At 40.9% G+C, this 27,670-nt stretch overlaps 1 protein-coding gene across 1 annotated transcript; it reads left to right on the top strand.

Moving 5' to 3' along the window:
- The first annotated feature begins 1,551 nt into the window (after nucleotides 1-1,551).
- Nucleotides 1,552-26,678, top strand: dyrk1aa (dual-specificity tyrosine-(Y)-phosphorylation regulated kinase 1A, a). The gene is made up of 9 exons (XM_071531749.1): nucleotides 1,552-1,667; nucleotides 9,746-9,934; nucleotides 17,251-17,398; nucleotides 19,088-19,374; nucleotides 20,658-20,804; nucleotides 20,936-21,076; nucleotides 21,181-21,484; nucleotides 23,156-23,262; nucleotides 23,853-26,678. Exons 1-9 carry the CDS (start codon nucleotides 1,566-1,568, stop codon nucleotides 24,465-24,467), a joined length of 2,040 nt encoding a protein of 679 aa, XP_071387850.1. The 5' UTR covers nucleotides 1,552-1,565; the 3' UTR covers nucleotides 24,468-26,678.
- Nucleotides 26,679-27,670: the final 992 nt, after the last annotated feature.

Genomic DNA, 27,670 nt, shown 5'->3' with positions numbered 1-27,670 from the left:
TACTCCATTACAAGTAAAAGTCCTGCATGAAACATCCTACTGAAGTAAAAGTACATAAGTATTAGCAGCAAAATGTAGTTAAAGTATTAAAGTAAAAGTAGTGGTTTGGTCCCTCTGACTGATATTTTATTATATATGACATCATTAGATTATTAATACTGATATGTATATATCATTTGAACATTTATTGAAAATGAAAGCATGTGAAGTTTAGAGGGAAAAATCACTATTTGGTGGAGCTGTTAACAACTCATACACATCTGAAATGTGACCCGACTACACACTGCTTTTTGTAAGATGTCAAAAGCCAGAAAGGTTGGAAACCACTGGTTTCATCTTTAACAATGTGTTGTATTTTAAAAGCTTGTTATATTATCCATTGTGTCAAATCTCCATCTGAAAAGTAACTGAAGCTGTCAAATAAATGTAGTGGAGTAGAAAGTACAATATTTCCCTCTGAAATGTAGTGGAGTGGAAGTATAAAGTAGCATCAAATGGAAATACTCAGGTAGTACAAGTACAAGTATCTCAAAATAAGTACAGTACTTGAGTAAATGTACTTAGTTACTTTCCACTACTGGTATTTAGTACAATTCTGAAAAAAGGATGTAAACGTCTTAGTTCTTGGTAAAATCCCAATTAACAGCAATAACTTAAGTTACTGCCAGTAGAATTTGAAACTTGTTGACTTTGGTGACTCTTCGAGTGCCTTAGTGGGAGTATTTTATGACAGCTGTCACAAAGAGACTCCTTATAGTTATACCTAGATTGAGCAGTTTTTTGCATATCAGGTTCAGAATTGAAGTTTGCCCAGAGCTAACGACATGGCACTCGCTCAAAAGATATTTTTGCTGCCGAATGTTTTAGTTGCAGCTAGATTGATCTAGCAATGCAGCTTTGCCTTACAGATGTGGAGTTTGGGCAACTAACAAAACATTTTGGCTAACAGGCTACTATGATACTGAAAGACAGCTAACCTACTGTATAGTAGAGTGGATCTATTCTTCTTGACAGTACTCTGGGTTAATGATGTGGTTATGCTGATTATTCCAGGACTGCAATAACTTTGACTAGACCAACAGCTGAAGCTGCACACCTAGCAAGGCATTGTGGGACTGGACAGCATCTGTATTTGACTGTGTATTTGTTCACCTATAATATAATACTTCCATGCTAGAAACAAGGAGGTAGTCATAGTCATAGAAAGCAACACAGAATTTAACCAATTTTCAGTGCAATGTTCTCATTTTTCTACAGCCATTATACTATGCTATTAAAATTAATTTGAGAATGATATATTGAGGTTAATATTCTGCATGTGGGGGATTTAAGCACAATGCAAAAAAAGTATGGAGGCAATGTGATTATCAAATATATTGAGTTTAAAAAAGTGGATTTTGAGATTTACACAGAATAAGGGAATCCCACTTTCTTAAAAGAGAGACACATTTGCAATAAATAAATTGAGTTGACTCTGTTAAGTGAATTGACTTTTTTCTGATGTGGTAATATTCTGTGTCTGTTTGTGTGTCCATTGTGTTTTTAAGGTGACCCCTGATGTTGTCATGTTACAGAGGCGTATGCCGCAGTGCTTTCGTGACCCGTCCTCTGCTCCCTTGAGGAAACTCTCAGTTGACCTGATCAAAACCTACAAACACATCAACGAGGTATGACAGAACCCTACTTGGCAAAGCACTGAACCGGTGCATCTTTCATTAGTATCGAGTCATCAGGCACACATTAGACATATTGCTCTATAAAAACATAGCAAGTGAATAACTTATTTCTCCTCCTATACACAGCTGAACTGAAACTTTGGCTGTTTTACATGAGTGTACAGGTGAAACAGCCTAAAGTTCTGAAATAAGGCACACTTTATTAAAGAGTAGCCTAACTAAACCCCACCCAAATCTTCAGTGAAGCCTGACACCTAATGGTGACAAGTAGGGTACTGCACTGGCCGTCTGCTATTGGCTGGTGTTTGTGCCGGGTGATGTCACCTTCCATAGAGTACAACAGGTGGTGACATCACATCGGCACCAGAAATACTAGTCGGTTAAACTAATTATTAATAATGTACGCCGCTTAACTGTTGCGTCTAAGATGTTACGCAGCCACCTGCCACTAGCCGGGGCTGCAGCCCCAGCAGGCGGTTATGCCCGGATGTAAAGGTGGAAAGTGGGACCGGACATCTCCAGCGCGGTTTGGCAGTATTTTGATCTAGAAAAGGAAAATAAGGTTGTAAACCTGTATGCCACCTAACGAAGATCTACTTGTGTGGTGGTGCGGGAAGACGCGACGCTTTCCAAAACTATGTCGCTATCTCTGTGTGCAACATCTGTGCCAGCTGAGAGAGTTTTTTCAGCTGCTGGACTTATTGTTAATAGACTGAGGTCTCGCCTTTCACCCCAACATGTTGACATGTTGTTTTCGCTGAACAAAAATGTTTTGTCAGTCGAGTAAGTAGGCCTACCACGTTGTGTGTGTGTGTGTGTGTGTGTGTGTACCTGCTGTTTGAAGCTGCCGACAGCACGCCGTTGTTGAATAGCCTAATAATCTAATGTCACGTTGATCAGTAGGCCTAATTGTTATTTTTTTGTAGGCCTATTATTGGTAGTTTTTCTGATGACAGCTTGTTATTTTTTAATATTTTGTATTATAATTTTAAATGTTATTTGTTAACTTTTATTTAGTGAGTTGTCATGTTTTGTAATGTACAACGTTCATAATAAACGGCGCAAAGTGCCACAGTTATTGAAAAATATTATTAACGGTTTCAAACGGCTCTTAAATACATGCAATATTTTTTCGGACAACGTTTTAACCTTATAGATTAAATTGTGCTCATGTTTTCTGAGTGTTTTCTTACTTTTAGACTAGTCGACTAGTCTACATTTAAATTTTCGTTTAATCGACAGGGAAATTAGTCGTTAGGAACATCCCTAGCAGACGTCGTTGTGATATAGGTCAAGGTTTCAGCAGCCAAAAAGAGACTTATAACATAAAGTTAGAGACAACGGCTCAGACAAGCGACTTCCCCATACAAAAGTAAACTCTGACTCCACAAGAGCGGAAGTGTGACGTCACTATGTAGACACCCAAGCAGCGATCATTACATATAAAATTACATTAAAAAAAACGAATATCCGAATCCCAAAATTGAAAACCGAATACCTACCCAATGAACAAATATCCGAATGGTTGAATATTCGGGTCCAGCCCTAGTAAAAACAGTGAAGTATGGGAGGTGCTAATTCTCATCCTGATCATGATCTGATGAAGCCAGAAGGACAACATCATCTGCAAACAGCAGTGATGCCGCCGTAACGTGACCGAACTGGACACTTTCCAGACCTTGGCTGCGTCTTGCTTATATTTTCTGGATATATCTGCACACTCTGCACATCAGACTTCCGGGTCGCTGCTGTGCTGTTCGCTGTTTGTTTGCCACGTTTTTCTCTTGGATTTCTTGATTGTTTTATTGGTTTAAATGCATTTACAGGACTTTATGATTGCTTCCCCTGACATTACCTGATTTTTAAAGATCACCCTGATGTCTCTCTTCCTCCTTCCCTGAACCTCACTAACTGTTTTGGTACCCGGTCTCTGACACTGATTCCTTTATTGCCCCCGAGCTGTCAGATTATCCCCTCACCTACACTGTCATTTGTACATGTGGGCTTGAATGACCTCAAGTTGCAACAATTGTAAAAGCCCAAGGACAATTTCAGGCCCTTATTAACACTCTACTGGACTCAACCATAAGTTGCATAATCTTTGGCGCTCTGCCCCAAGTGTTTAGGCAAGATAAAAATTCACCCAAATAGGTCTGGCTCTCATCTGTTACCCTTAAATATGACCTTTACTCTCCCCCTGCTGCCTAAAGTTTAGTTAGTCTGATCCAAGATAGCTCTGATAATCTCTGTGTTTCTGGTATACCTGTAATAGTAAGTTCTAGACCTTTTTTTATAGCCTTTGTATAGAACATAGCTGGCAGGAACCTAAAGAATCCTAAATAATAGGGATGGGTCATGATTTTCAAATTTTCGAATAGTCATTAAATTACAAAAAATCGAATAGTTTATGCAACTATCGTCTTGTCTTAAAAAGTGTATTTTCAAAGCTTGCTAGTAGTAAATAGCTATGGCTTGATTAGCCCCGAACCGTTTTGGGGCTAATCAAGCCATAGCTATTTAGCCGGACTAGGTAGCTGGCTTAGCTAGCTAGCTCTATGCTAATGGCCGCCTAGCTTGCTAATTAGCCTGGCTAGCTAACGTCAATATGGCTAGATTGAGCCCAGTTCCAGTATTTTTGCTTGAAATGCCCATCCCTACTAAATAATTTAGTTGTGTCTCTTCCTAATGTGTACTCTGTTGACTGCTTTCCTAAACAACCATACCTTCTATGAAAAATTTAAATCTGGTTAGCTCTCCTAAATAATGGTATAAATGTCGTTTTTTTTCAAGTCACTTTGGGATCTGCTTCCGGAGACTTGGATTATGCTGGACAAGCTGCATGGAGCCATTTTATGGTTATTTTCTGTTATTTTTTGAACCGTGAAGTCAGGTGAAGTCAGGTCCTGGAGAAAGCTTCTACGCTGTTCTGCTGTGGAACTCAGGGACTGTTGTATGGATTTTCATTTTTGGGTGAACTATTCCTTTAAGGTGACCGTTTTAGACTAGTTCAAGGCTTGTGTTACCAGTAGGGTCTTTGTAGTGTCTATCAGTGACTCTGTTTCTAGCCCTGCCCCCATTATATGCAGGTCCCACAGTGCTCTATTTTGGGTCCTGTTCTCCTTACATATGCTGCCTCTGGGACAAGTCATTAACATGTACAATGTATTCTTTCATAGTTATGTGGATGATACACAGATCTACCTGGCTGTTAAATCCCAACAAGCTCTCCTCCATCAGTGCACTCATTAGTTGCCTGTCCAACATTAAGGTCTGGATTTCAAATAATTTTCTGACGCTCACTGATGATAAAACAGAAGTAATTGTTTTTGGCTCAAGATTGAGTAGAGAATTTAGCAATATAGGTAATCACAGTCAAGAAATTTTAAAGGCTGAACTCTTGAACCCCTTCGCCAGCTGAGCGAATAGGCGGCGCAGCGTTACAGATGATTACAGATTGCATTAGATTGCTGTGCATCTACAGCAATCTAATAACCAAATGTACAAAGGAAATAAAACATCATGGTGAAAAACTTTTGGAATAGAAACATTCAGAATTCAGTGTCTGCGTTTTTTTTTTGGAAGCATAGCCTTTATTTGATTACATAACATATTACAGGTACATCACCAAAGGCGCTTAAGTAAGTAAGTAAGATAGATAGATAGATAGCAGTGATGTAAATAGGTGCGCGTCCTGCGTCTCTGACGCGTTAAAATCCGAAAGGACGCAGTAAACTCACTATCGACGCGTCCAGGGGACGCACCCTATTTTTTCCTAGAAAATAGTCTCAATCATCGCGGGAGAGACTTAATGCCCTTGCTGGGCCTGCATCCAATGCTACTTTCGCTGCACAGATTTCATTTCAACAAGGCTACAAACTTGGTAATTGGTAAATAAACTCACGTGGATGCTGTATTCACTCATGTCGATGACGACCCGATGATGCTTTACCGTCCAGTAAAAGAAGTTGCTTGTTATTATTCGGGGAAAAAAAGCCATGATTGACATGTCTGTGCATCAGCCACTATGTTTCTTCAAATAGATTCATGTCATTGTGGATGGCCACAAGATAAAAATGCCCTTTCTGTTTGCAACATAGGACTTTGATTTGACTAACTAGTCGTTTCATTTACTACACATTAGAGGTCTGCAACCCGACCCGAACCCGACGGGACCCGAGACTGTAACGCGCTTGGTCGTGTCTTAGCTTACATTAGCTTTGTTCTTGTTAGCTTTAGGGAAGTAGGCTAACGTTACTCCTGGATAGCATGACAGAGCGAGACAACGTCAGTATTGGGTAGACTTGGAGTAGTTGGTAGTAGCCTACTCAACCTGTTGCTGTAACTCAGTCTCAGTAAAAAACAAGGAGCGCCACCCAGTGACTTAATCTGTTACTGCAACCAAACAATGTTCCAAAAGCATAGTAGGCATATTTGCGACTGTTACAACTGTATGTCGGGCTCGGGTCGGGTTGGGCTCGGTTGCGTGGAGAAAAGCACAATGTTTTATGTTCCTCGCTTTCTCCTGAAGCTCTGTGTCACACAGGCTGCTGGGCACACACAGCCCCCCTGCGTCAAATTTAATTTTCAGATACACTTTCAACATACATGAATATAACCATAATTATAACCATATAACATCAAACACGAGTTTAACACTACAATTTGTCAAAAAACACAAATTTTATTCGGGACCCACTCAATTTCCCTGGGACCCACTCAAATTACCACCTGTGGGTCCCGGGGACTCACTACATTGAAAACCTATTTACATCACTGAGATAGATAGATAGGAACTTTATTAATCCCAGAGGGAAATTCAAATTGTTACAGCAGCAGACATTTAAGACACCACACATAGACAAAACAAAGCACCAATCAGGCACATAATTAGGAGAATACATTTAAATAAAACAGAATAATAACCAATGCAAGAATAAGCTATGTCTGTACAACATATAGGCTACTCTATGTGCAAATGTAGCCTATATGTGCGAAGCAGCTTGTTGGACAGTGTATGTGCAAATTGTTACATGTCACAAGTGTCTGTGTGTGTTACATATGGTACACAAGTGTGTGTGTGTGTGTGTGTGCGAATGCGTGACTCATTAAAAAGTTTAATGGCAGCAGGCAGAAAAGACTTGGTGTAGCGCTTACTGGAGCAGCGCACCTGAATCAGCCTGTTACTAAAGGTGCTTTCCTTTTTAGTCACAGTGACATTTAGTGGATGGGAAACATTGCCTAATATTGATTGTATCATACACAGTGTGCTTTGTTCCACCACTTCCTCAGCAGAGGCCAGACTGATACCCAGGACAGAGCTGGCCTTTCTAATTAGTCTGTTTTTTGGTATCAGCCATACTGATACTACCGTATTTCCTCTAATATTGGCCCGGGCCTTTATTTACCTCAACTGCAGAGGGTACCAGGCCTTTATTGGAAGCAGGCTTATATTAGAGATATCTCATATTTTAGTACGAAGCCTCCTTGTTTTCTGATCTGCTTCTGTTGGGGTACGTTAGGTAGCCGTTTTTTTGTTACTGCAATGCATTACCGATAATTACGGTAATCGACGACGGCACGCTCCAGAGACTTCCGCCGGCCGAGCCGTCTTGTGGCATACTGCCATCTTGTGGCACTTGTACGTTACTACAAACTACAGTTACATTATATAACAGGCACCAGGAGTTTACCGGTATCCACCGTTGTTTTTTCCTTTGTTTTTTTCCCCGGCCTGTATTTGAGGCCGGCCTTTATTTGTTCGTGTCGACCACGGCCCTGGCCATTATCGGAGACCCGGCTTTTAATTGACTACCGGCCACTATTAGAGGAAATACGGTATTCCCCCAGCATGTTGCCGCATAGAACAGAGAACCTGCGACCACAGACTGATAAAACATGAGTAGTAGGGGCCTACTAACACTAAAGGATCTAAGCCTTCTTCAGGAGATGGTGGGGTCTTAGATCTTCTAAAATCCACAACAATCTCCTTTGTTTTACCAGTGTTGAGCAGCAGATGGTTGTGTTTGCACCACTCAACAAAGTCCCCTATCACACTTCTGTATTCCTCACCCTGCCCTCCCCTTATACACCCCACTATTGCAGTGTCATCAGTGAATTTCTGCATATGACAAGTGCCAGAGTTGTATCTAAAGTCTGATGTGTAGATGGTGAATAAAAAGGGGGCTAGGACAGCACCCTGGGGGGCTCCAGTGCTGCTGGAGATCATATCAGACCTGCAGTTCTGCAGTCGTACAAACTGCGGTGCATCAGTAAGTCCATAATCCAGTCCACAATGGATGCCTTCACCTGCATTGATTGCAGCTTCTCCGCCAGTAGCATAGGTTGAATGGCATTGAATGCACTGGAGAAGTAAAAAAATGTAATCCTCACAGTGCTGTCGGTTGTGTCCATTTGAGAGTAGGCCCTATTCAACAGGTAGAGTACGGCGTCCTCAATTCCAGTATGGGCTTGATTAGTGATGTGACGGTTCCCGCATTACCTTTTGTAGATATGTTATTGGTTGAATATCGGTTGAGTATTTGCTTGCAGCTATGGACTGTAATAGATATGCAAAAATAATGTAACCGAACACTATTGTTTTATAACACGTTTAAAATATTTACATAATCTACATATTACCGTATTTGTAGACATGGTTGCTAAATTCTAGCATTGCGTTATTTGTAATTACTTGGCCAGTCTCAGTAGAACAGCCCTTGCTTGTTTGTTTGGGGGTGTGGCAAGTGTTGTCAGTCCAGTGACATCACTGTACTGGCGACACTGTTGCGAGGTGATGTCTAGGAAATTCAGTGCAAAACACCACAGCAATGACTGCCTAGCACCAAAGATGTTGCCACAATAAAATAACACTCAACCACTTAAATGCCAGTTCTATGTTGGATTACAATCATTCAACCACTGCCACATGTGTATATAGTTAAAATGAATGAAAAATGGTGTATCTTTCCTGCTTTAAGGATTTATATCAAAGTTTTGGCCGGGTTGTCCTGGTGGCTCAGTGGTCCAAGGCGCATCCCATGTAAACACAATGTCCGGGGTTCGCATCCGACCCAGGACCTTTGTCACATGTCATCCCCTCTCTCTCCCACTATCATCTATTTAATAAAAGCAAAATGTCCAAAAAATATCATCTTTAAAAAAACATGTAAAAATGGCCATCATACCATCCACAAAAAGGGCGGGTAAGCTTTTGAATAGGATCTGTTCTTGCACACATCGCTTGGTAACGCCTCTGCACCATGTGCCATTTGCCATTTGACCTGCACCTCACCTCACTCCCACCGCGGTCAAGTTCGCGCCGAGTAACCAAAATACCAAATGGGCACAGGTGAGAAAAAAACCTGTGCGCAGCTGACGAAAACACAACTTTGCCACGGAAATAGGCTTGAAAATAGGGCTGGGCGATATGGAAAAATTCAAACATCACAATATTTTTGACCAAATATCTCGATATTGATATTGCGACAATATTGTAGGGATGACTATTGGTGCTTTCACAAAATATTTACACAACGAGATTTTTGATAAATAATCATCAGTAATGTGGATATAATGACTAAGCGGGTAAAGGCAAATAATAGAACAGCTAGAACAGTCTGGTAAGTTCAGAAAATGACATCACTTTACTGTAATGCAGCCTTTAAGACAACACTATGCCATATCACCATATTACGATATCCAAAATCTAAGACGATATCTAGTCTCATATCACGATATCGATATAATATTGATATATTGCCCAGCCCTAGTTGAAAATGTTACTTCTTTTAGTTGGGAAAATTAACAGCAAAAATGATGTAATCGTCAAAAAATGTGATCTTAGATAATAAGATTTTATTCAACATAGGTATTGAAAAAAATGTATGCTTTGGTACTGGTATCAAATTCAATCTACCAGTAAGCATGTCCAAGAATACGCAGAGCCATAGAGCCCCTTGTACACTATATCATTAGGCTTGTTTGAATTGCCTACAGCCTCCCATCACCCATCACATTGCCTTTAACCCCTTTAAATGTGTTGGTAAAAAATGAAAACCTTTGATCCCCAGGTATACTATGCAAAAAAGAAGCGGAGGCACCAGCAGGGCCAGGACGAAGACTCCAGTCACAAGAAGGACAGGAAACTCTACAACGATGGTTACGATGACGACAACTATGACTACATAGTGAAGAATGGGGAGAAATGGATGGACCGCTATGAGATTGACTCCTTAATTGGAAAAGGCTCTTTTGGGCAGGTTGGTTAACTCTTGGTCATGTGAACATTGTTGTCATTATGTGTTTTAGCTTTTTTCACTTTAATATTTTTACGTTCTAAATAGATGTTCTCAAACTTGCACAGAATTGTGTGTGCATTCATCCATTGAAATTTACCTTAAGATCATTAGATGATGGTGAATATATACATTTCTGGGCATTATAAGCATACCTGTGGGTTCACAAAATGCATTGTTGTGTGTGCCAGTGAGGTGAAATAAATGCCTGTTTCCTAAAATAAATATAAACAAAAAAGACAGGGTAGATATAATTTTCCATCACATGTTTGGTTGTAAAATTAAATTGATGTCATATTTCAGGTAGGACATCCTAATCTTCCATCTAGTTTGGAAATGGTTAAGATTATAAGGTCCTTCCTATTTTTTAAATAACTTTGGCAGTACTAAAAGTTTGGTCTAGCTTGGCATTTACCTTCTGTCTTAATTAATACCTTCAGTATTAATTTGTTAGCTAATAAAGTTGTTTTGCTAATCAGGTTACCCAAAAGGGAAAGAACTTTCATTAGCAAAGAGTAAGCATTTTTGTAAGCCTGTTTTGACTGAATGTGTGCATATTTTTAATGTAAGGTGGCAACACTGATATTAAATCCAGCGTTTCCCTACCCTATATAAGTAGGGCAACAACTATGCAGGAATGACAGGGACACCCTCTAAAAAATTATACGGGGAAACACTGGTGTGCAATTATATCTTAACATATCTTAAAATGTTAATGGTTGTGTTCTTGTCTATGTGTATGTATATACAAGTGAGCACTTTTTTTTAAAGCTGCACTGGGCTCCAAAGCTCCAAATGGCAGCGAGAGGTAACTGTTTTAAAAATTTGAGGTTTAGGTTTGAGTAATGGTTGTTTGAATCACAAATTGGAAGAACTCTGTGAAACTTTTTTATTTTATCCATTATCGAATCTTTGAGAAATACTGTAGACCCATTGGACACATGTGTTGGACACCAAACTAAACACGGGAAAATCCAATAAAAACCATTGCAAGACTAATGTGGATCAGGACAATCAAAGTGAATGTGAGGATGAGTTAGCTAGCAATGGGCACAGGCTGCACATGTGCCTCGGGCAGGGCAAACTCCCCTGTATCTCTAGCCGACATCCAGATTCTGCTGGGTGCAATGGAAAAATGGATTATCTCAACTCTCAGCAGATCAAGCAAGCATCAATGAGCACGATCAAACCATCCAGCAATTGGAAAACTCACTAAATGACATGCAGTCCAGACTCTCCACCTGTGCCACTGTTGCCAAAGAAAACAAACTTCTCAAACTAAGGGCTGAAGACGCTGAGATCAGGTGTAGGGGGCACAATTTTTGTATTACTGACCTGCATGATTGGGTTGAGGGTGGCACCCTCTTTATTCATGGAATCCTGCCTTAGAGAGATCTTTGGGGATGATGCCTTTCCCACTCCACCCATAGTCTACAGGGCATATAGTATCACCATCCGGAGAAGAAATCAGGACGACCCCCCACATCCATTTACATCTCATAATCATCATTATCAAACCAAGAAACAGATCATGAAGCTGGCAAGGAAGATGGGCCCCTTATCCTACCAAGGACCATAAGTACACATCTACCCCGACTACAGCATGGAGGTCTCCAAGAAGAGGGTAATATAGCTATGCCTCTACCAAATCTTGGCTAAAAAATGCTGGCTTTGCCTACATGTACTTTCTTGCTAAGCTTCAAGTCACCGACAAGAATGGCCATAAGCAGAATGTACAACAATGCCTTGTTGTACAATTGCGAGAGGGCAGGGTCTGAGTTGATATGGGGTGAGGTTAAATATGTACATTTACAAATGGATTGGCGGTTGATCCAACAAGCTGTAGGCGATGCTGATACATCAAAATTTCAAAATTCACCTGGATCGGCTCCTGTTCCAATACTGGATATCAGATCGGTGCATCCCTAGGTTCTCTAGCAATCAGCTTGCTCAGTCCTCTTCTTTTGTCATTTAAAATTGCCTGTTACCTAGTGGGTTACCTTGCCAGTAGTGAGAGACTCCCTCAACAAAAACTGGTCCAGTTACACATCCTGTTCAACACTGACTTTATTGTGGCTGGCTGGTTGGTTAGTTAGCCTGCCAAAGTAAACTGATCATGGTAAGTCAAGAATGGTTTAGAGTCTAATGTTTAGACTGTGCGACTACTCTGGTCTGATGCACTTTGGGGCCTCTTGAAAACAAGTAGGCCTATGTGAAGTTTGGATGGTCAAACATTAAGTTGTTTCATGGCCAAACATTCAAAATTCTGTGATACATAGACAATGTAGGCAGTTAAAATATGTTGGGGGGTTTTTTATCAAATTTTTATTAGCCATTTTGCTTTTTTTACACACAAACACAAGAAAACAAAAACACAAAACACACATACACCTACATACTCATAAACATACACTCAAGTCCCCACTCCCCCCTCTCCACAGGTCCCATCAACCCACACCTCCAAAATCACAACAAAGTCAGCCCAACCAAATTCAAAGATTAACAAACATATGTCATACTTTGACCCATACAATCTACAGAATGAACTTACATCAAATCAACTGTCGTGGGACTCAAAATACAACAGTTATAAATTAAATTACACAATATTACCCAACTCATTGGAATAACTCATCACTCTCCTTCTGGTTCAGCGCCCGTATGCATGGCTTCAATAAATGAAGACCATAATGTTTTCCACGTTAGCACCATGCATATGGGCCACTGACATCTCCATGTTGGCCAAGTCCACTATTGTGGACACCCATTGCTGATATGGCAAGGTGTGTGGGGTCTTCCATCTCTGGGCTATCATTTTTTTTGCTGCTGTAAAGCCGACCAAAAACCAACCCTGCAGTTAAAATATGCTTTGTGCAAAAATTGGTAGTGATTAAAGCAACTTTGTAAGAGAAATTAAAAAAAAAAAATAGTTGCTGTTACAAGGTTGCCCTGACAGTTGCCCTGACACTTCTACTATTGTACAGAGGTGCTTCTTGACAGGGACAAAAGCCTTGTGTTTCTCCTGAACAACTGCACTTAAGTCTTGACAGTGGTAAGCATTCCTGCCATTGTAGCTCAAATCTTTAATCTCTCTGACCCACTGCATCACTCTCATCTTCTGTTGGTAGCTCAAAAATGTCCTAATAATCGGTCTCCCTGCCTGTGATAAGGAATCTTGCCGTTCGTGGATGCGGGGCTCTCTCGCAGCTCAGGGAAATGTTCCTGGCCCACAGCATGAGTCAGCAGTCGTCCAACAGATGCGACCGTGTACCTCCCCGTAGCTCCCTCCACAATATCAGCAATCAACAGGATACATTGCTAGATTTTAAAGGATCAACCTCTTTCTGAAGTGACTGAGATTGAGCTTTTCTTCAATACTGGATAGATTTTGAATCAGATCATTGTTGACTATGTTTACAACGAGCCACAGAGTTTGGAAATTTACCTTTTGGTCATCTGACATGGTTGCACGCAATCCTCGGGCTTTTAGGCAGCAGTTCAGTTTTGTTTGGTTTTTGCGTGGCACAGTAGTTCAAATTCGCTCAGCTTGATTTGGCATGGCGCACTGGCAGGGAGTAGGCTCAGTAAGGCATGAGGTTTTGTTCCTTTCTAAGAGAAATAACTGTTAACTTTTATACCATAAGCATAACTAAGCACTAAGGCTGGGTATTGGCAAGGACCTCACGGTATGATACATATCACGATACATGGGTCACGATACGATTGTATCACGATACATTGCGATACGATACATATTGCAATACATTGCAATACTCTACATAATTTACTGAAAATTTAAAAATAGAGCTGAAAATACAACTTGCTGTGTACCAACTGGGTAGTCTAATATGTACATCACATTATATTGATAACTCAGTGGACAAATTGAGTCAAAACTATTTAATTCAAAGGGATTTGAGGGAAATTTAAGGATGTTTTAAATTTGTTTAAAACATGAATAATTTTTTTTTTTTATCATGGATAGTATCATGGAAAAAAATATTGCAGTACTCAGCTGTATCAATTTTTTTGCACAGCCCTACTAAGGACGCTATGAGTATTGACCACATTAGAACATTATTTAAAGTATTCTAATTTAGGCAAAGAGACCCTTGCACAGAGCTATTCACGCACATCTACACCCAAAGGCATCTTGATTTTCACACATTTGACCTGGCCTGGTGGTCTAATCTTCCATTATCCTTGGTAGGAATGGTCAACCTTACCAAAAATTATTGTCTGCCCTAAATTCCTTATCTCTATCTCCCTATCCCTATCTCTTCCAAAACATACCCATTTAAATTAAAAAGTCCTTCTTCAACCTACTTGAGGAAAGTATTACCTCTTTTATTTGCAGTAATAAAACTAATTTGGGCTGTTATTATTAGGGTTGTAATATACTGAAAATTATTTCTTGGGTTCAGAGGTGCTTTGGAGAGGGTTGCCAGCCTGGCCACAGTAACTCCAGCCACTACCATTTGGCTTCAACAATGTGTGACCTGCTGCCCTCCTTGGATAGTCAAATTAGTTCCAACCCAGTAGCTTCCAGTACAATTGGGATTTGGTCCCAGTTCAGGAGACACTTTGGGTTGCGCAACTCCTTTATCTACTCCCTGATTTAAAGAAAATGATATTTTCTTACAGACCCAACTTCCAACATATGGTTTGATGAAAGTGTAAGATCAGAACGTTTGCATCATTTACCCAATTATCCCGAGTCTATGACTTGCCATAATCAGATGCAGTGTGATTTAGATATCTCTAAATCAGACACTATGTCCAGAAGAATTTTGTCTCTTTTCCAGATACATCTCCCAAATACAGCACTTATTATATTCTGTCCTTGAACCCAGGTCATAAAGGTGTTGTGTTGCTGCCCTATGAAACTATTAACAACATCTCACCTTCACCTATGTCAGAAAATAAAATGCTTTGGGATAATGATTTAGGAACATTAATGTCAATTGATCAGTGGGAGGCAGTTCTTGAGTCAATACATACCTCCGATTCAGCTTAAAGTGGTCCTCTGGGTCCATGTCACTAATGATAGACTCTAGATTTTATCCTAATATTGACCCCTCTTATCCCTGATGTTAAGAGTCAATCTACTTTTACACTTTCTGGTCAAATATTTCCAAAACATTCTCAGATATCACTGTTGACCCCATCTGTGCCCTCTTGCCTGCTAGGCATGTTATTCCCCACTCATGGAAACATCAATCTCCACCATCTTTCTCCAGATGGATTAAAGACATCATGGACTTTTTGAATCTAGAGAAAATTAGTTACTCTCAGAAGCTCTAAACAACTTTATTATTACCTTTATTTAAACTCGAGAAAATCATTGAGGGCTGGCCCTCATTTACAGTGATGTTGAGTATAAAAGATATAAAATAATAATAAAAATACAATAAAAGAAAACAATCAATTCAAACAAGTATATAAGTACAGTTAATAAAAGATACAAGATACAAAAAACAATCAATTAAAACAAGTATGTATGTACAGATAATAAAAGATACAGGATACAACATATAAAACAAATCAATTAAAACAGGTGCAAACATAAGTTAAGTGGTTAGTGATCATAGATTTAAATTGTCCAAGGGTTACTAAAATATAAATTTTTAGGATACTCTGCAAAGAGTTCCAGGCAGTCGGAGCATAAAAACAAAAAGCAGATCTCCCAAGCTCAGTACAAACTCTAGGGACTTGCAGTGAAAGCCAGTCATTAGACCGAGTGTGCTGTGGTCCAAAGGACCAGTCTAGCATAGATGTGATATAAGATGGCAGCTTCCCAATAAGGGCCTTGTAGATAAATAAATATATATGCTTATCACGTCTCTCAGACAGAGAAGACCGCCCAACTTTTTCATACAGGATACAATGATGAGTGCTATAAACATCACCAGTAATAAACCTAAGAGCAGAATGGTAAACAGCATCCAAGGGCTTAAGAGTAGAGGCAGAGGCATGCCTATAAATTACATCACCATAATCCATGACAGAGAGAAAAACAGCTTCAACAATCCTTTTCCTACAAAACATAGGGAAGTTAGTTCTATTTCTATACAAAAAAAACAATTTTCTGTCATAATTTGTTGACAAGATTGTCTATATGAAATTTGAATGTGAATTTGGCATCTATCCAAATACCAAGGTATTTATATTCTGTAACTCTCTCAATAATGGATCCATGTACAGTGGAAATATGAAAGTTTTTGCTACCATTATCTCTAATTGTAGAGAATAACATAAACTTAGTTTTATGTGCATTCAGTACAAGCCTAAGTGCTATCATTAAGTGCAGCTTGGAGAACGTCAAAGGAATGTTGCAGGTTCTCCACAGCTTGCTGACTACTACTTACACAAATCCTGGTCTCTTTCTCCCCTGCAAGCTCCCTTTGATAGGGTAGAGGAGTGAAATGAGGAGGAAGTGCCTAAGTGAATCCCTCACGAGATAAACATTTGCAGAGGGCGTCCACCCCCTGCCCCCTTTACTTTATTTTTCTCCTCTCTCCCTTAATACCCCCTGTCCTTCCTTGGGATGGTGGTCAGGTGGTGGGCGATGATGGCATGGGTCAGGTTTGGGATGGGTGGTATTTGATGGTCATTTGAAAGCTGTTGCTCTATATTGCATACTGTGCAATGGGATTATAGTGGACTGTCTCCTGTGTGAGTCTGATGCTATCTTGCTCTATCTCTCTTGCCCACTATATATTGCATGACTTTCTTGAATAACTGAACATAATACAAAGTGTTTAAAGATGAAAAATTTGAACTTCAATACCCAGAAATCCTGTAAGGTGACATCTCAAAACTGCGCACAACCCCGGACACTGTGTGATCACTTTATACCCAAAGCATACCAGTGGGACAAGGGAAGCAAAAGATCTTCTAAAGCTGGTGAGTCCAGCTTTCTCTGGAAAGAGCGCCCACTCGCTGCTTTTTAGGAGACACTTTTGGATTTCACTCTTCAGTTTCGATTAGTCATTTCCTGTCTGGGGAAGATTTACTACCAGTGATCGAGACCAGAATTTAATTTAGGCAAATGTAAAATTAGGGTGAATCTACAAGGTCTCAGTTAGCATGGATAGGACACTCTTCTTTACTGCGGCCTCACTTCCTGATTTAGGCTGATTACATGGCTAAATCTTGCTTAATGCAGCTCTAATTTGAGAAGCCTGCTAGTAATGGGCGGAGTACACAAAAAAACCCTTCCAGCAGTTGCCTGCCACATTGTATACGATAATCTGTGTTTGGCCTCCGTTTCTCCCCAGGTTGTAAAAGCGTATGACCGAGCTGAACAGGAGTGGGTGGCAATTAAGATCATCAAGAACAAGAAGGCCTTTTATAATCAAGCCCAGATTGAAGTCCGGCTCCTGGAGCTCATGAACAAGCATGACATGGACATGAAGTACTACATAGGTGAGGTGTGCTTTTACCAACTTTTCCCATGATAATGCGTTCAATATAGAGGTACAAAAGTGTGTTGAGGCTGGGCATATCTACAGACCATACAGTACATTTGATTTGTTTTTCTCTGTAACATTTGTAGAGTAATTCAGTGATTAGAAAACAAATTATAAAGTGATTAATTAAATTGCCATTTATATGATTCAATTAGATCTAGTAGTGTATGTAACAATCAATCAATCAATAATTCCATAATAATAATTCCTATAATTTATCTCCTCCTACAAAAGTCTAGCACAGTCCCTCCGACCTCTCCTGTCCCCATTAGCTATGGTGGACTGTAATTGACTTACACAATAAAATCCCATTTTCACAATAGAGAGGAGTAATCTAGCTAATCAGAGCAGAGATCCAACCAAAAAACGTCTACTGAAGAGGTAATATATCATGATGCTACAATGTGTTGCTTGCTAACCCCCCATTGTTTAGTGGTTGAAAATGTAAGTAGGTGGGGGGAGGGGGAGGAGTGGAAGTGTCTTGAAATTCAGATAAGTGGGGAGTTTTTGTTCCAAAACAGAGCGCAGGCTGAGTACCCATGGGCCAAGCACCTAGCCAAGTAATCACTGAGTCATTGGTATTGATCAATAACCCTATCAACCCCCTGCAGACATGTGCGTATTGCCCCTTTAATCAATGGTTAAAGGATAAGGCTGGTGTTTTATTTAATGCATTTCTTACCGTCAACAAATCCTATGAAAATAACAAAATCAGCAATGAATTTGTTTTGCTAACAAGTCTCGTCCATGTAGCCGATGCCCAATGTAGCCATGTCCCAGCAGCCGTAGAACTCCATTGTATTAAAAAAACCATTAAAAACACGTCAAAGAGCCATGCCATTGCAGCATATTACATCATCACGATGCACCGAGCCAGCCGCCTTTTCCTCAGACAACTTAATAAGCCGACCGTAAACACGTTTTCCATCTCAGGAAAGTAGTTCCCTAGGACTGAAAATAGTCCCTGTCGTAATGAAGAATTTGTTCCCATTTGAATTTGATTTGGTAATAACTACAACAGCCTGACTTTTCATGGTAGTAGTTAGCGATTTAAAAAATTTAAACTATGTCTTTGTGTGCTGTATTTAAAGGTTTATAGCTTACAATTGGAGCCGTTGACTTCCGGTTTGAAGGCTAAAAAGGAACGTGGGAAGTCGGAAAGTAACGGGAGTAGAGCAAATGCATTGTTGATTTTGTTATTTTCATAGGATTTGTTGATGATAAGAAATGTATTTAAAACACCAGCCGTATCCTTTAACTACTGAATTTAAAAAATGCTGAAACCTCAGTTTGATGACAGGAGGGGTGCATCCATTAGCCAGTCCCTGACATCTATAGATGATGTAGCTGCCTCCACAATCCCACAATCCAATATATCTTATTTTTCTTGTTTGAGGGATTTATATCAAAGTCAGATTGGTCAACATACCATCCACAAAAAGGGTGGGTAAGCTTTTGAGAAGGATTTTTTTATACACACATGAACTTCGCACTTCACTGGCGCAAAGCCCCTCCATGCACCATCATGAAAATAGAGCCCTAAGTCTTCAGCTATCTTAAATGTTAATCCACCCATCTTTGATCGACAACTCTGTATATATTTACTGCATATTTAGACTTTATGTCTTTTTTCTTCCTTCACCAGTCCACCTAAAGCGTCACTTCATGTTCCGCAACCACCTGTGCTTGGTGTTTGAGATGCTCTCCTACAACCTGTATGACTTGCTGCGCAACACCAACTTCCGTGGCGTCTCCTTGAACCTCACGCGCAAGTTTGCCCAGCAGTTGTGCACAGCGCTGCTTTTCCTGGCTACACCTGAACTCAGCATCATCCACTGTGACCTGAAGCCAGAGAACATCCTGCTCTGCAACCCCAAGAGGAGTGCCATCAAGATAGTCGACTTTGGCAGCTCCTGTCAGCTGGGACAGAGGGTGTGTATGCTGATTGTGGGCCTGAGAATGATAAGTTGTCACTATGCGTTCACACTGCAAGCAACTTGATTGATGGGTTGATATTTTCACCAACTGTGGGTGGGGCAACAGGTTCCAATGTTGTACTATGTAGTGGTCTCTTGCAGCTACAGAGTTTTTAACCAGAAAATCATGTATTTTTCACTGCTTTGGTATTGCCTTTCATAATGTTAAATCATTTTGATTAGCTACCTAGGAAGCCCTAATTAGGTAGCTTTAATTGAAAATTAACAGAAAAAAAATCAGAGCTTACCATCGACCCCAACAATGGATGCAACCATTCTCCAACCATTGTTTTTGAGACAATTTATTCCTGTTCCTATTCTCACCGATTTTGCACTTGCCAAGTGGAACTATTGTCTGTGAAACTAAATCACATCAGTAGGGAAACAATGAAGTGCCGAAATCCGATTAACAGCCGACAATCGCAAGCAGTTCACCTGTGGCCAACTTTTCTCAGCCAACAAGGTTGTTGACCATCCACCCATTGGCTAAGTTTCTGTGGTCGCTCAGCTCTATAGAAACAAGGAAACAGTAAACATGTCATTACCCACAAAGGATTAAGTCTGGGCCATTCAGTAATCACCATATTACCTCCGCCAAGGAGGTTATGTTTTCAGTGCTGTTTGTTTGTTTGTCTGTTTGTTTGTCTGTCTGTTAGCAGGATTACGGAAAAACTACTGGCCCGAGGAAGAACCCATTAAATTTTGGAGCAGATCTGGATCCGACTCACGAAATTTGCATATCATAGCAGACTGGACTATTGGTCTTGGCAGAGGTCTGCGCTCTCCGAGTGCCCTTCTAGTTTGAGCTGTAATTGTACTTCCCCACTTGGGCCAATCAGGAATGCAGCGGAGATGCATAATTTTCCCAAGTTTTGTCAAAATCAGATCAGTGGTGTCTCAGATATTGCACGACACATGATTGAGTGACCAAATTATGTAGTACCTCCCCTTGGACACATGCATCATATTCCCCAAAGTTTTGTCAAAATCTGATCAATGGTGTCCGAGATATTGTGTGTGATGTACGGACAAATGGACGGGACAATGAATGGACGTCCTGTTACGTGTTGGTCGTTGTTGTTTTGGATTATGTTTTGGAATGGCTCACAGGGTCGCACGAGAGAATCTGCTCATTGCTTTCTAAAAGAACTATGTTGCATTCTATTGTCTGCTTAGGGCATTATTGGGCTAATATTTGGCCCAGAGTTAGTCATCCCCATCTCCATTTTCTCCCATTAGATCTACCAGTATATCCAGAGTAGGTTTTATCGCTCCCCAGAGGTGCTGCTGGGCATGCCTTACGACTTGGCCATTGACATGTGGTCACTGGGTTGCATCCTGGTGGAGATGCACACAGGAGAACCTCTCTTCAGCGGAGCCAATGAGGTAGGCAGGAGAGACTGTTGGCGTTACCAATAGGAGAAGATCATCTTTTTCCTTCTTTCCCCATTGTGCATCATTGGTTGTCGCAATCGTATTTCATTCCTCTGTGACATTTTGCGTCCATTGTTTCCAAGGTGGATCAGATGAACAAAATAGTGGAAGTGCTAGGTGTTCCCCCAAACCACTTACTGGACCTGGCACCCAAAGCAAGGAAGTTCTTTGAGAAAATGTCAGACAGTACATGGAGTATCAAGAGGACCAAAGATGGTAAAAGGGTATGTCAATAAGACGCCTTTCATGTCAAAGGGAAATAAAAATGGAAATATCATTTGGCAGTCACATGTCCTTGTCCTAACACCCTCTCTCTGGCCTCCTCTAGTATAAGCTGCCAGGTACCCGCAAGCTCCACAGCATTCTCGGCGTGGAGGCGGGGGGTCCCGGTGGGCGGCGAGCAGGTGAGTCGGGGCACGCCGTTGCCGATTACTTAAAGTTCAAGGACCTCATCTTGCGGATGCTGGACTATGACCAGAAGAGTCGCATCCAGCCCTACTACGCACTGCAGCACAGCTTCTTCAAGAAGACTGCCGATGAAGGGACCAACACAAGCAGCAGCGTGTCCACCAGCCCTGCACTGGAGCACTCCCAGTCTTCGGGAACCACTTCCAGCACCTCCTCCAGTTCAGGTACATCACACTGCCTTAGCCTTTACAAGTCACTGGTTCCTGCCAAAATAAAAGAGATGCTAACATTAATAGGGTATCAATAGGGCATACATACATGCCGCTTTTCCACCGCATGGTACCGGCTCAACTCGACTCGACTCTACTCGCCTTTTTTGGTTTTCCATTGGGCAAGTACCAAGTACCAGGTACCATATTAGCTGGTACCTGGTACTTTCTTGGTAGCACCTCCATCCAGGTTCCAAGCGAGCTGAGGCGATACCAAAAGGTGACATAAAAACACTGCAGACTACTGATTGGTCAGAGAGAATCGTCATCATTGTGCGACATGGGACATATATGCTAACGTTAGCTACCAGGTTAGCTTACCCTCTTGCGTCGCCTTTGAGCAACCAGAGAGCAGTCTTTTGTCTTGCTGCCTTCAGCCTCTTCTGAAATAAAATCTGTCTCCTTGCTGTGACTAACAGCCACATACCAAGAATCAAGATCACCATTCCTTCAATATCCTCCATTGTTGCTGTGTGTGTCGCGTTGAAGATGACGTCACAGCAGTTTCATGTGGCGTCGCTATGACGACGTCATAGTTGTGGGGAGGGGGCACATTGAGGGGGTACTATCTGCAGTGGAAAACCAAGTGGTACTACCAAAAGTGAGTAGAGTCGAGGCGAGTTGAGCCGGTACCATGCGGTGGAAAAGCGGCTTAATACTTGGAACTCTATTGGATGTGACACCATGCTTCCCCTTCCATCATTTGTTGTTTTGATGATGATGGTGGAAAATGCTGTCTCAGGCTGCTCCATAATCTCCCATAAGTGTTCAACTGGTTTGAGATCTGTTGACCGGGACGACCACTGGTATATGGCAGGGGTGTGCCATATGCCATATACAGTACCATATACTGTGTGCCATGGAGGGCCAAGTGTATGCAGGTTTTCATTCCAACTAAATACTGCACCAGGTGATTTCAGTGATTAGCAGAGAGGAGGCAAGGCAAGGCTAACTTTATTTATATAGCACATTTCATACACAAGGCAAATACATTGTACTTTACATAAAACAGAAAAAATACATAAAATGACATTAAAAACGAAAGAAAGAAAGATATTGAGCAGTCACTCTCACACTGGTGACACCTCTGGTCAGCCAGTAGAACTTCTCTGAGAGTGACTCCCTCAATTTTTCCTCTCAAAAGGAAATCAGTTTAGATGAGATCTTGAAGGATTCTTCGAAGGAGCCTAGAGTCTTTCCAGTGGTCTTACCCCACCCTATAGGCAGGCCCCACAGCCCCTATAGGACTTGTAAATGTTCCTGTAGAACAATACACAGATCATCTAAACAATTACAATTATAAACTTCAAGAAATCATTCAATTCTCAATACAGGTTTGTGGATCCCGTCAGAGTGGATAAACTACTCACCAGAGTTCCTCTAGATTCCTGTTGGGATCCTGTTCGTGACGCCAATTGATGAATAATTTTGTATAAAATAGGTAAAACATAAATAAAATAAATAAATAAAGATAGGCGATCACAATCAGTGAAATCACCTGCTGTAGTCTTTGGTTGGAAAGAAAACATCCAGACTCTCAGCCCTCCATGGCACATGGTCGAATAACAGTGGAGTCTGGAGTGGTTGGACTGAAATGATCATCTCTGCTGGTTTGTTATTATCCAGGAGGCTCATCTGGGACCAGTACCAGTGGGCGAGCCTGCTCCGACCCAACACACCAGCACCGACACAGCGCTGCTCAGGCCATGGACTGCAGCAACCTCTGCACAGAGGTCAGTGCTGCTAAACTCAAACAGGACAGCAAGGTCATGTGATCATTAAAATATTAGTTAATGGGTAACGCTTTACAGTAAGGGTCACTAAGTTAAGGGTTAGTTAATGCTTATTAAGGGTTAGTTAATGCTTAACCCTTAATTAACAGTTAACTAATGTGTAATTTACTAATGGTGTTCATGTTAACTAAGGTATTAATTTATACATTATTTCATAGTTTATAAAGATGACTATCAAATAATGTATAAATTAATACCTTAGTTAACATGAACACATTAGTAAATGATTACCAGTTAACTGTTAATTAAGGGTTAGTTAATGCTTAATAAGCATTAACTAACCCTTAACTTAGTGACCCTTATTGTAAAGTATTACCAATTAATTTGTAGTGACATTAACTTAACATAAAGTGAATTTTTTATATTCTTAAATTTACTAGAAATAGGCTTTTTAAACATTGATTTTTCACAATTTTCTCTTTGGGGGAGCATGCTCTGGACCCCTCTAGCAGTAGTGTGTCCTTGGGTTTTTGTCACCTTTTTGACCCCTGATGTGTTTGCATCCCTGGTTGTGCTGTGTGTTGTGGCAGGCCAGGCAGCACTTCCCTCCGGCGGTGGGCTGGACCAGCAGTGATGGTGCTGAGCTGGTGGCGACAGGAGAAAGCCATCCTGTCCAGGAAACCACTTTTCACCTGCCTCCGCATCAGTCCAAGGCCCTCCAGCCCCTGGCCTGCTCTTCCTCCCATCGCCATCTCCATCACCAAGGACACCATCACCACGGACATCATCACCATAGACACCATCACCACAGCCACTCCCACCAATTCCACGGACAGCGGCACGGTCCCGCGAGACCCCGGGCCCATCGCTACCACTCACCCACCAACAACACCTCCATGCAAGACTCTGTGGAGATGGCCCACGGCCACCTGTCCATGACCTCGCTGTCTTCCTCTGCCTCCTCATCCTCCACGTCCTCCTCTTCCACTGGGAACCAGGCCTACCAGCTGCGCCCCCTCCCTGCAAACACAGCCTTAGACTTTGGCCACAGTGGCGCCATGGGGCTGGGAGCCTTCTCCAACCCCAGACAGGAGACCGGAATGGCGGCCCAGCCGACCTATCCGGCAGCCATGAGACCGGCCACGGACAGAGACGAGTCGGCCATAGCCGGGGTCTGCATGCAGAGTTCAGTCGCCAGTTCATGACTAAAATGAAAATAGGATGAGTTTTCTGTGGTTATTTTTTAAAATGGTGGTGTTTTTTCAAAAAAGAAAACGGTACAGAGATAAAAGCTGCTTAAAAAGTACGAGGGTGGGATTATTATTGATCTACAAATGCATAGCGCCCACTATTTTACTAACCTTTTCCCAAACCCCACCATTGCACTTGTCTCATATGGTTCTCACCTTAGCATTTCCGTTCCGCCGTTTTCAGTGTTCATAGGGAATTGTATTAACGAATGTTTCTTTTTTTAAACAACAAAATCACATTCAGCACTTCAGATCAGTATTTAAGACGCATTCATCATCATTTTAAGTCAACTCAACTGCATGGTCCGCATTATTCCTAAAGGTTTTGTCGTTCCAAAATGGGCAAACGGGATTCGTTTGCCGTTAACATTTCCAGTCAGCAACTCTTGACCGCGCATCTACGTTTTTCTTTCTTTTTTTCCATCCTCAGGAGAGTCATTTCTTCCATATTTCTGTTTTTTTTTTTCCACTTTTCCCTGCTGAGGAAGTACACGAGCGAAGCGGCAGAGAGATAGCGTAGATACACTGGACTCGCATTTCGCTGTGCGTCTATTGCCGAGAGCGGATTCAGTCGGCCGTGGGTAAACCTGCAAAATCGTTAACAGAAGGTCGGTACTGTCGCAACACGAGGACGACAGGAAGGAAGCCGAGTGCTGGGCTTCTGAGGCATCTGGTTGTGAATTCCCATAGAGGAGAAATAATTACTCAAAACATACAGTATGGATGTCCAGGCAACAGCAGTTTTTAAATTAACCTTTGGCCTTATGATTTATGGACTCAAAATGTGGGAGGGATAGAGGTTTGAGCATCAAATGTTGGACATTATAGTTTAAATTAGAAAAAAAAGCTTTCTTGTATTTTTGACATTTGAAAGACCTGTTGATTCTAAACAAACCATAAAGGGAAGAGGCGTTTTGATAATGGTGATTTAAATCAAGGCCTTTCTTTGACTCAAATTTTTGACTTGCAAGAGTTCTTGTCAAACCTTGCAAGCTCAGAGTTTTGTTGTGGTTGTTTTTGATCGTTTTTGGTTTTGTATTTTTGGCAGACATAATGGGATGAGCTATATCTGTGTCCCTCCCTGCTTTCTGTTGGCTTTCTTTCCTCAGCATTTAGTTCTCCACCGGAGCTTGTGCTCAAATGTCTTCAGTTCATCTTGGAAATGAAAAACACGCAGAACTGTACGTGACAGCTTTTTAGCCTCACAATTATGCTGTGAATTTTAAATATTTTTTTTTTTTCCCTTTTGATAATTTATTGTACCAAAGTGGTTTTTATGGCACATAGATGTCTGTAACAAATAATGTAGCAGTTCTGCACTTTGACAAGTTTCAAGACCTTTTTTTAAATGTTAGTAAAAATGGCTGTATCTATTGCTTAGGCAAAACTGGAATTGTTGTTGAACTCAGTATATTTACTGTTAGCTATATCCTTGACAGAGGTTGGTTGTAAGGTTTCCTCGAAAAGCCAAACAAAAAGAAAACAAAAATAATATACACAATGGAAGTGCATTCGTCACTTTGCACAATCTAAACAAAAATTGGCAAGACTCGTCACAACAGGAGACATCCTCAATACTCTATTACATGCTGAGCAATTTTAACTATCACTAGTAGAAAAGTAATCTGTTAGTTTGCTCTACAGTGCAATATGAATTTCAGTAACCCCTGCCTTTCACAAAATATTTGGACGATTTAACATTTAGCACAATGCAACACCGTGCATGTCCCTTGTCATCAGTGGAGTCTCCAAAAATGTGTTTAGAAATATGCAGGTGGCATACTGACTTTTGTGTATTCTCTGATTTATTTATTTTTTTTGTTTGTTATTAAGGACTTTAAGGGCATTGGATGTCCATGCTGGTTGATACTCTGCAGGCTCCAGAGTATCAGCATGGGAGCTGTGAAACGAGGCCAGTCCTTGTCTTCACAAGTCAGGTGGAAGAGGCTTAAATCTCGACATTGGTGCATTAATCCTTCAATTGGTGATTTAGAAGTTGTTTCAAATGTGCCTATCTATCTGGTTAAAGCTGCATTAAAGCGTTTCTGGCAGTCTTCGACAGTGGCTAAAATGTTTCCTCCTTTTCCTCCCTTGATTTTTGAAGAGACCCAAAATTGGATCTAGCTGCAGAGGCACTGAACACATTCAGAAATGTTAAAGGAGTAGTTCACCCAAAAATGAAAATTCTGTCATCATCTACCCACCCTCATGCCAAATGAAACACAGGTGAAATGTGTTAGTCCATATAACACACAGGGAGGTTGCCAGCACAACTTGGTAGCAGCCTTCTCCAAAACAACTGAAGTCAATGGGGACCTGTTCTTTCGAGTTCCAAAACAAAATCACACTGTGAATAGAAAGACCTATACACCATTATTTGTTGCAAATCAATCAGCTGTAGTTAAGATTTGCACTAAATGATGGTGTAAATATACTGTAGGTCTTTTTGGAACTCTGAAGAACTGGTCCCTACTGACTTCAGTTGTTTTGGAGAAGGCTGCTATGGAGTTGTGCTGGCAACCTCCCTGTGTGTTATATGGACTAACAAATTTCACCTGTGTTTCAACTGGCATGAGGGGGAGGAGATGATGACAGAATTTTCATTTTTGGGTGAACTATTCCTTTAAGGTTTGGAAAGGACATACCGCTCAAACTAGCTGAAGATCTACATGTCTTACTGAAACTAGCATAGGTGTAAAATCCCAAGAGGAAATTAGCGGTGCAGTTGTGACAGGTTAGTCTCGCCTGTTGGATTTTTAGAGTTACTCCACTGTCATAATGTAATACTTGAAGAGAACGCCAAACAACATGGCCAACATGTTTAGCCAGCTCCAAAAATGGAAATGTGGCAAAATCGGCTAGAGGCAAAGGAGTCCATGAAGATGAACAGATTTCAGTTGTTAATTTTTCAACCCCATTTTAATAGCTGAAATAGAGTTCATGTATATATCTATTTTTTTAATAAAGGAAGCTTAGAACTCACTACTTTTTCATAATTGTATTTTCATTACATTTAAGTAAATGTGAAGACCAGGTTCTTTTTTTTTTTTTTTTTTTCTTTTTTTTTTGTTTGTTTGTTTCTGTGACAGTCAATGAGTAATGGTGTTTCCAGGACAAAGTACTTAATGCTAGTACAAATTCACAATATATAGGGTTTC

The sequence above is a fragment of the Centroberyx affinis genome, unplaced genomic scaffold, assembly GCF_046629955.1.
Source record: "Centroberyx affinis isolate AG114_WGS23_722 - 3 ecotype Tasmania unplaced genomic scaffold, CSIRO-AGI_Caff_v1 ptg002126l_1, whole genome shotgun sequence".
Classification (NCBI taxonomy): domain Eukaryota; kingdom Metazoa; phylum Chordata; class Actinopteri; order Beryciformes; family Berycidae; genus Centroberyx; species Centroberyx affinis.
Note: the sequence above shows the minus strand (reverse complement) of the source record. Positions and strands in the feature narration are given on the sequence as shown.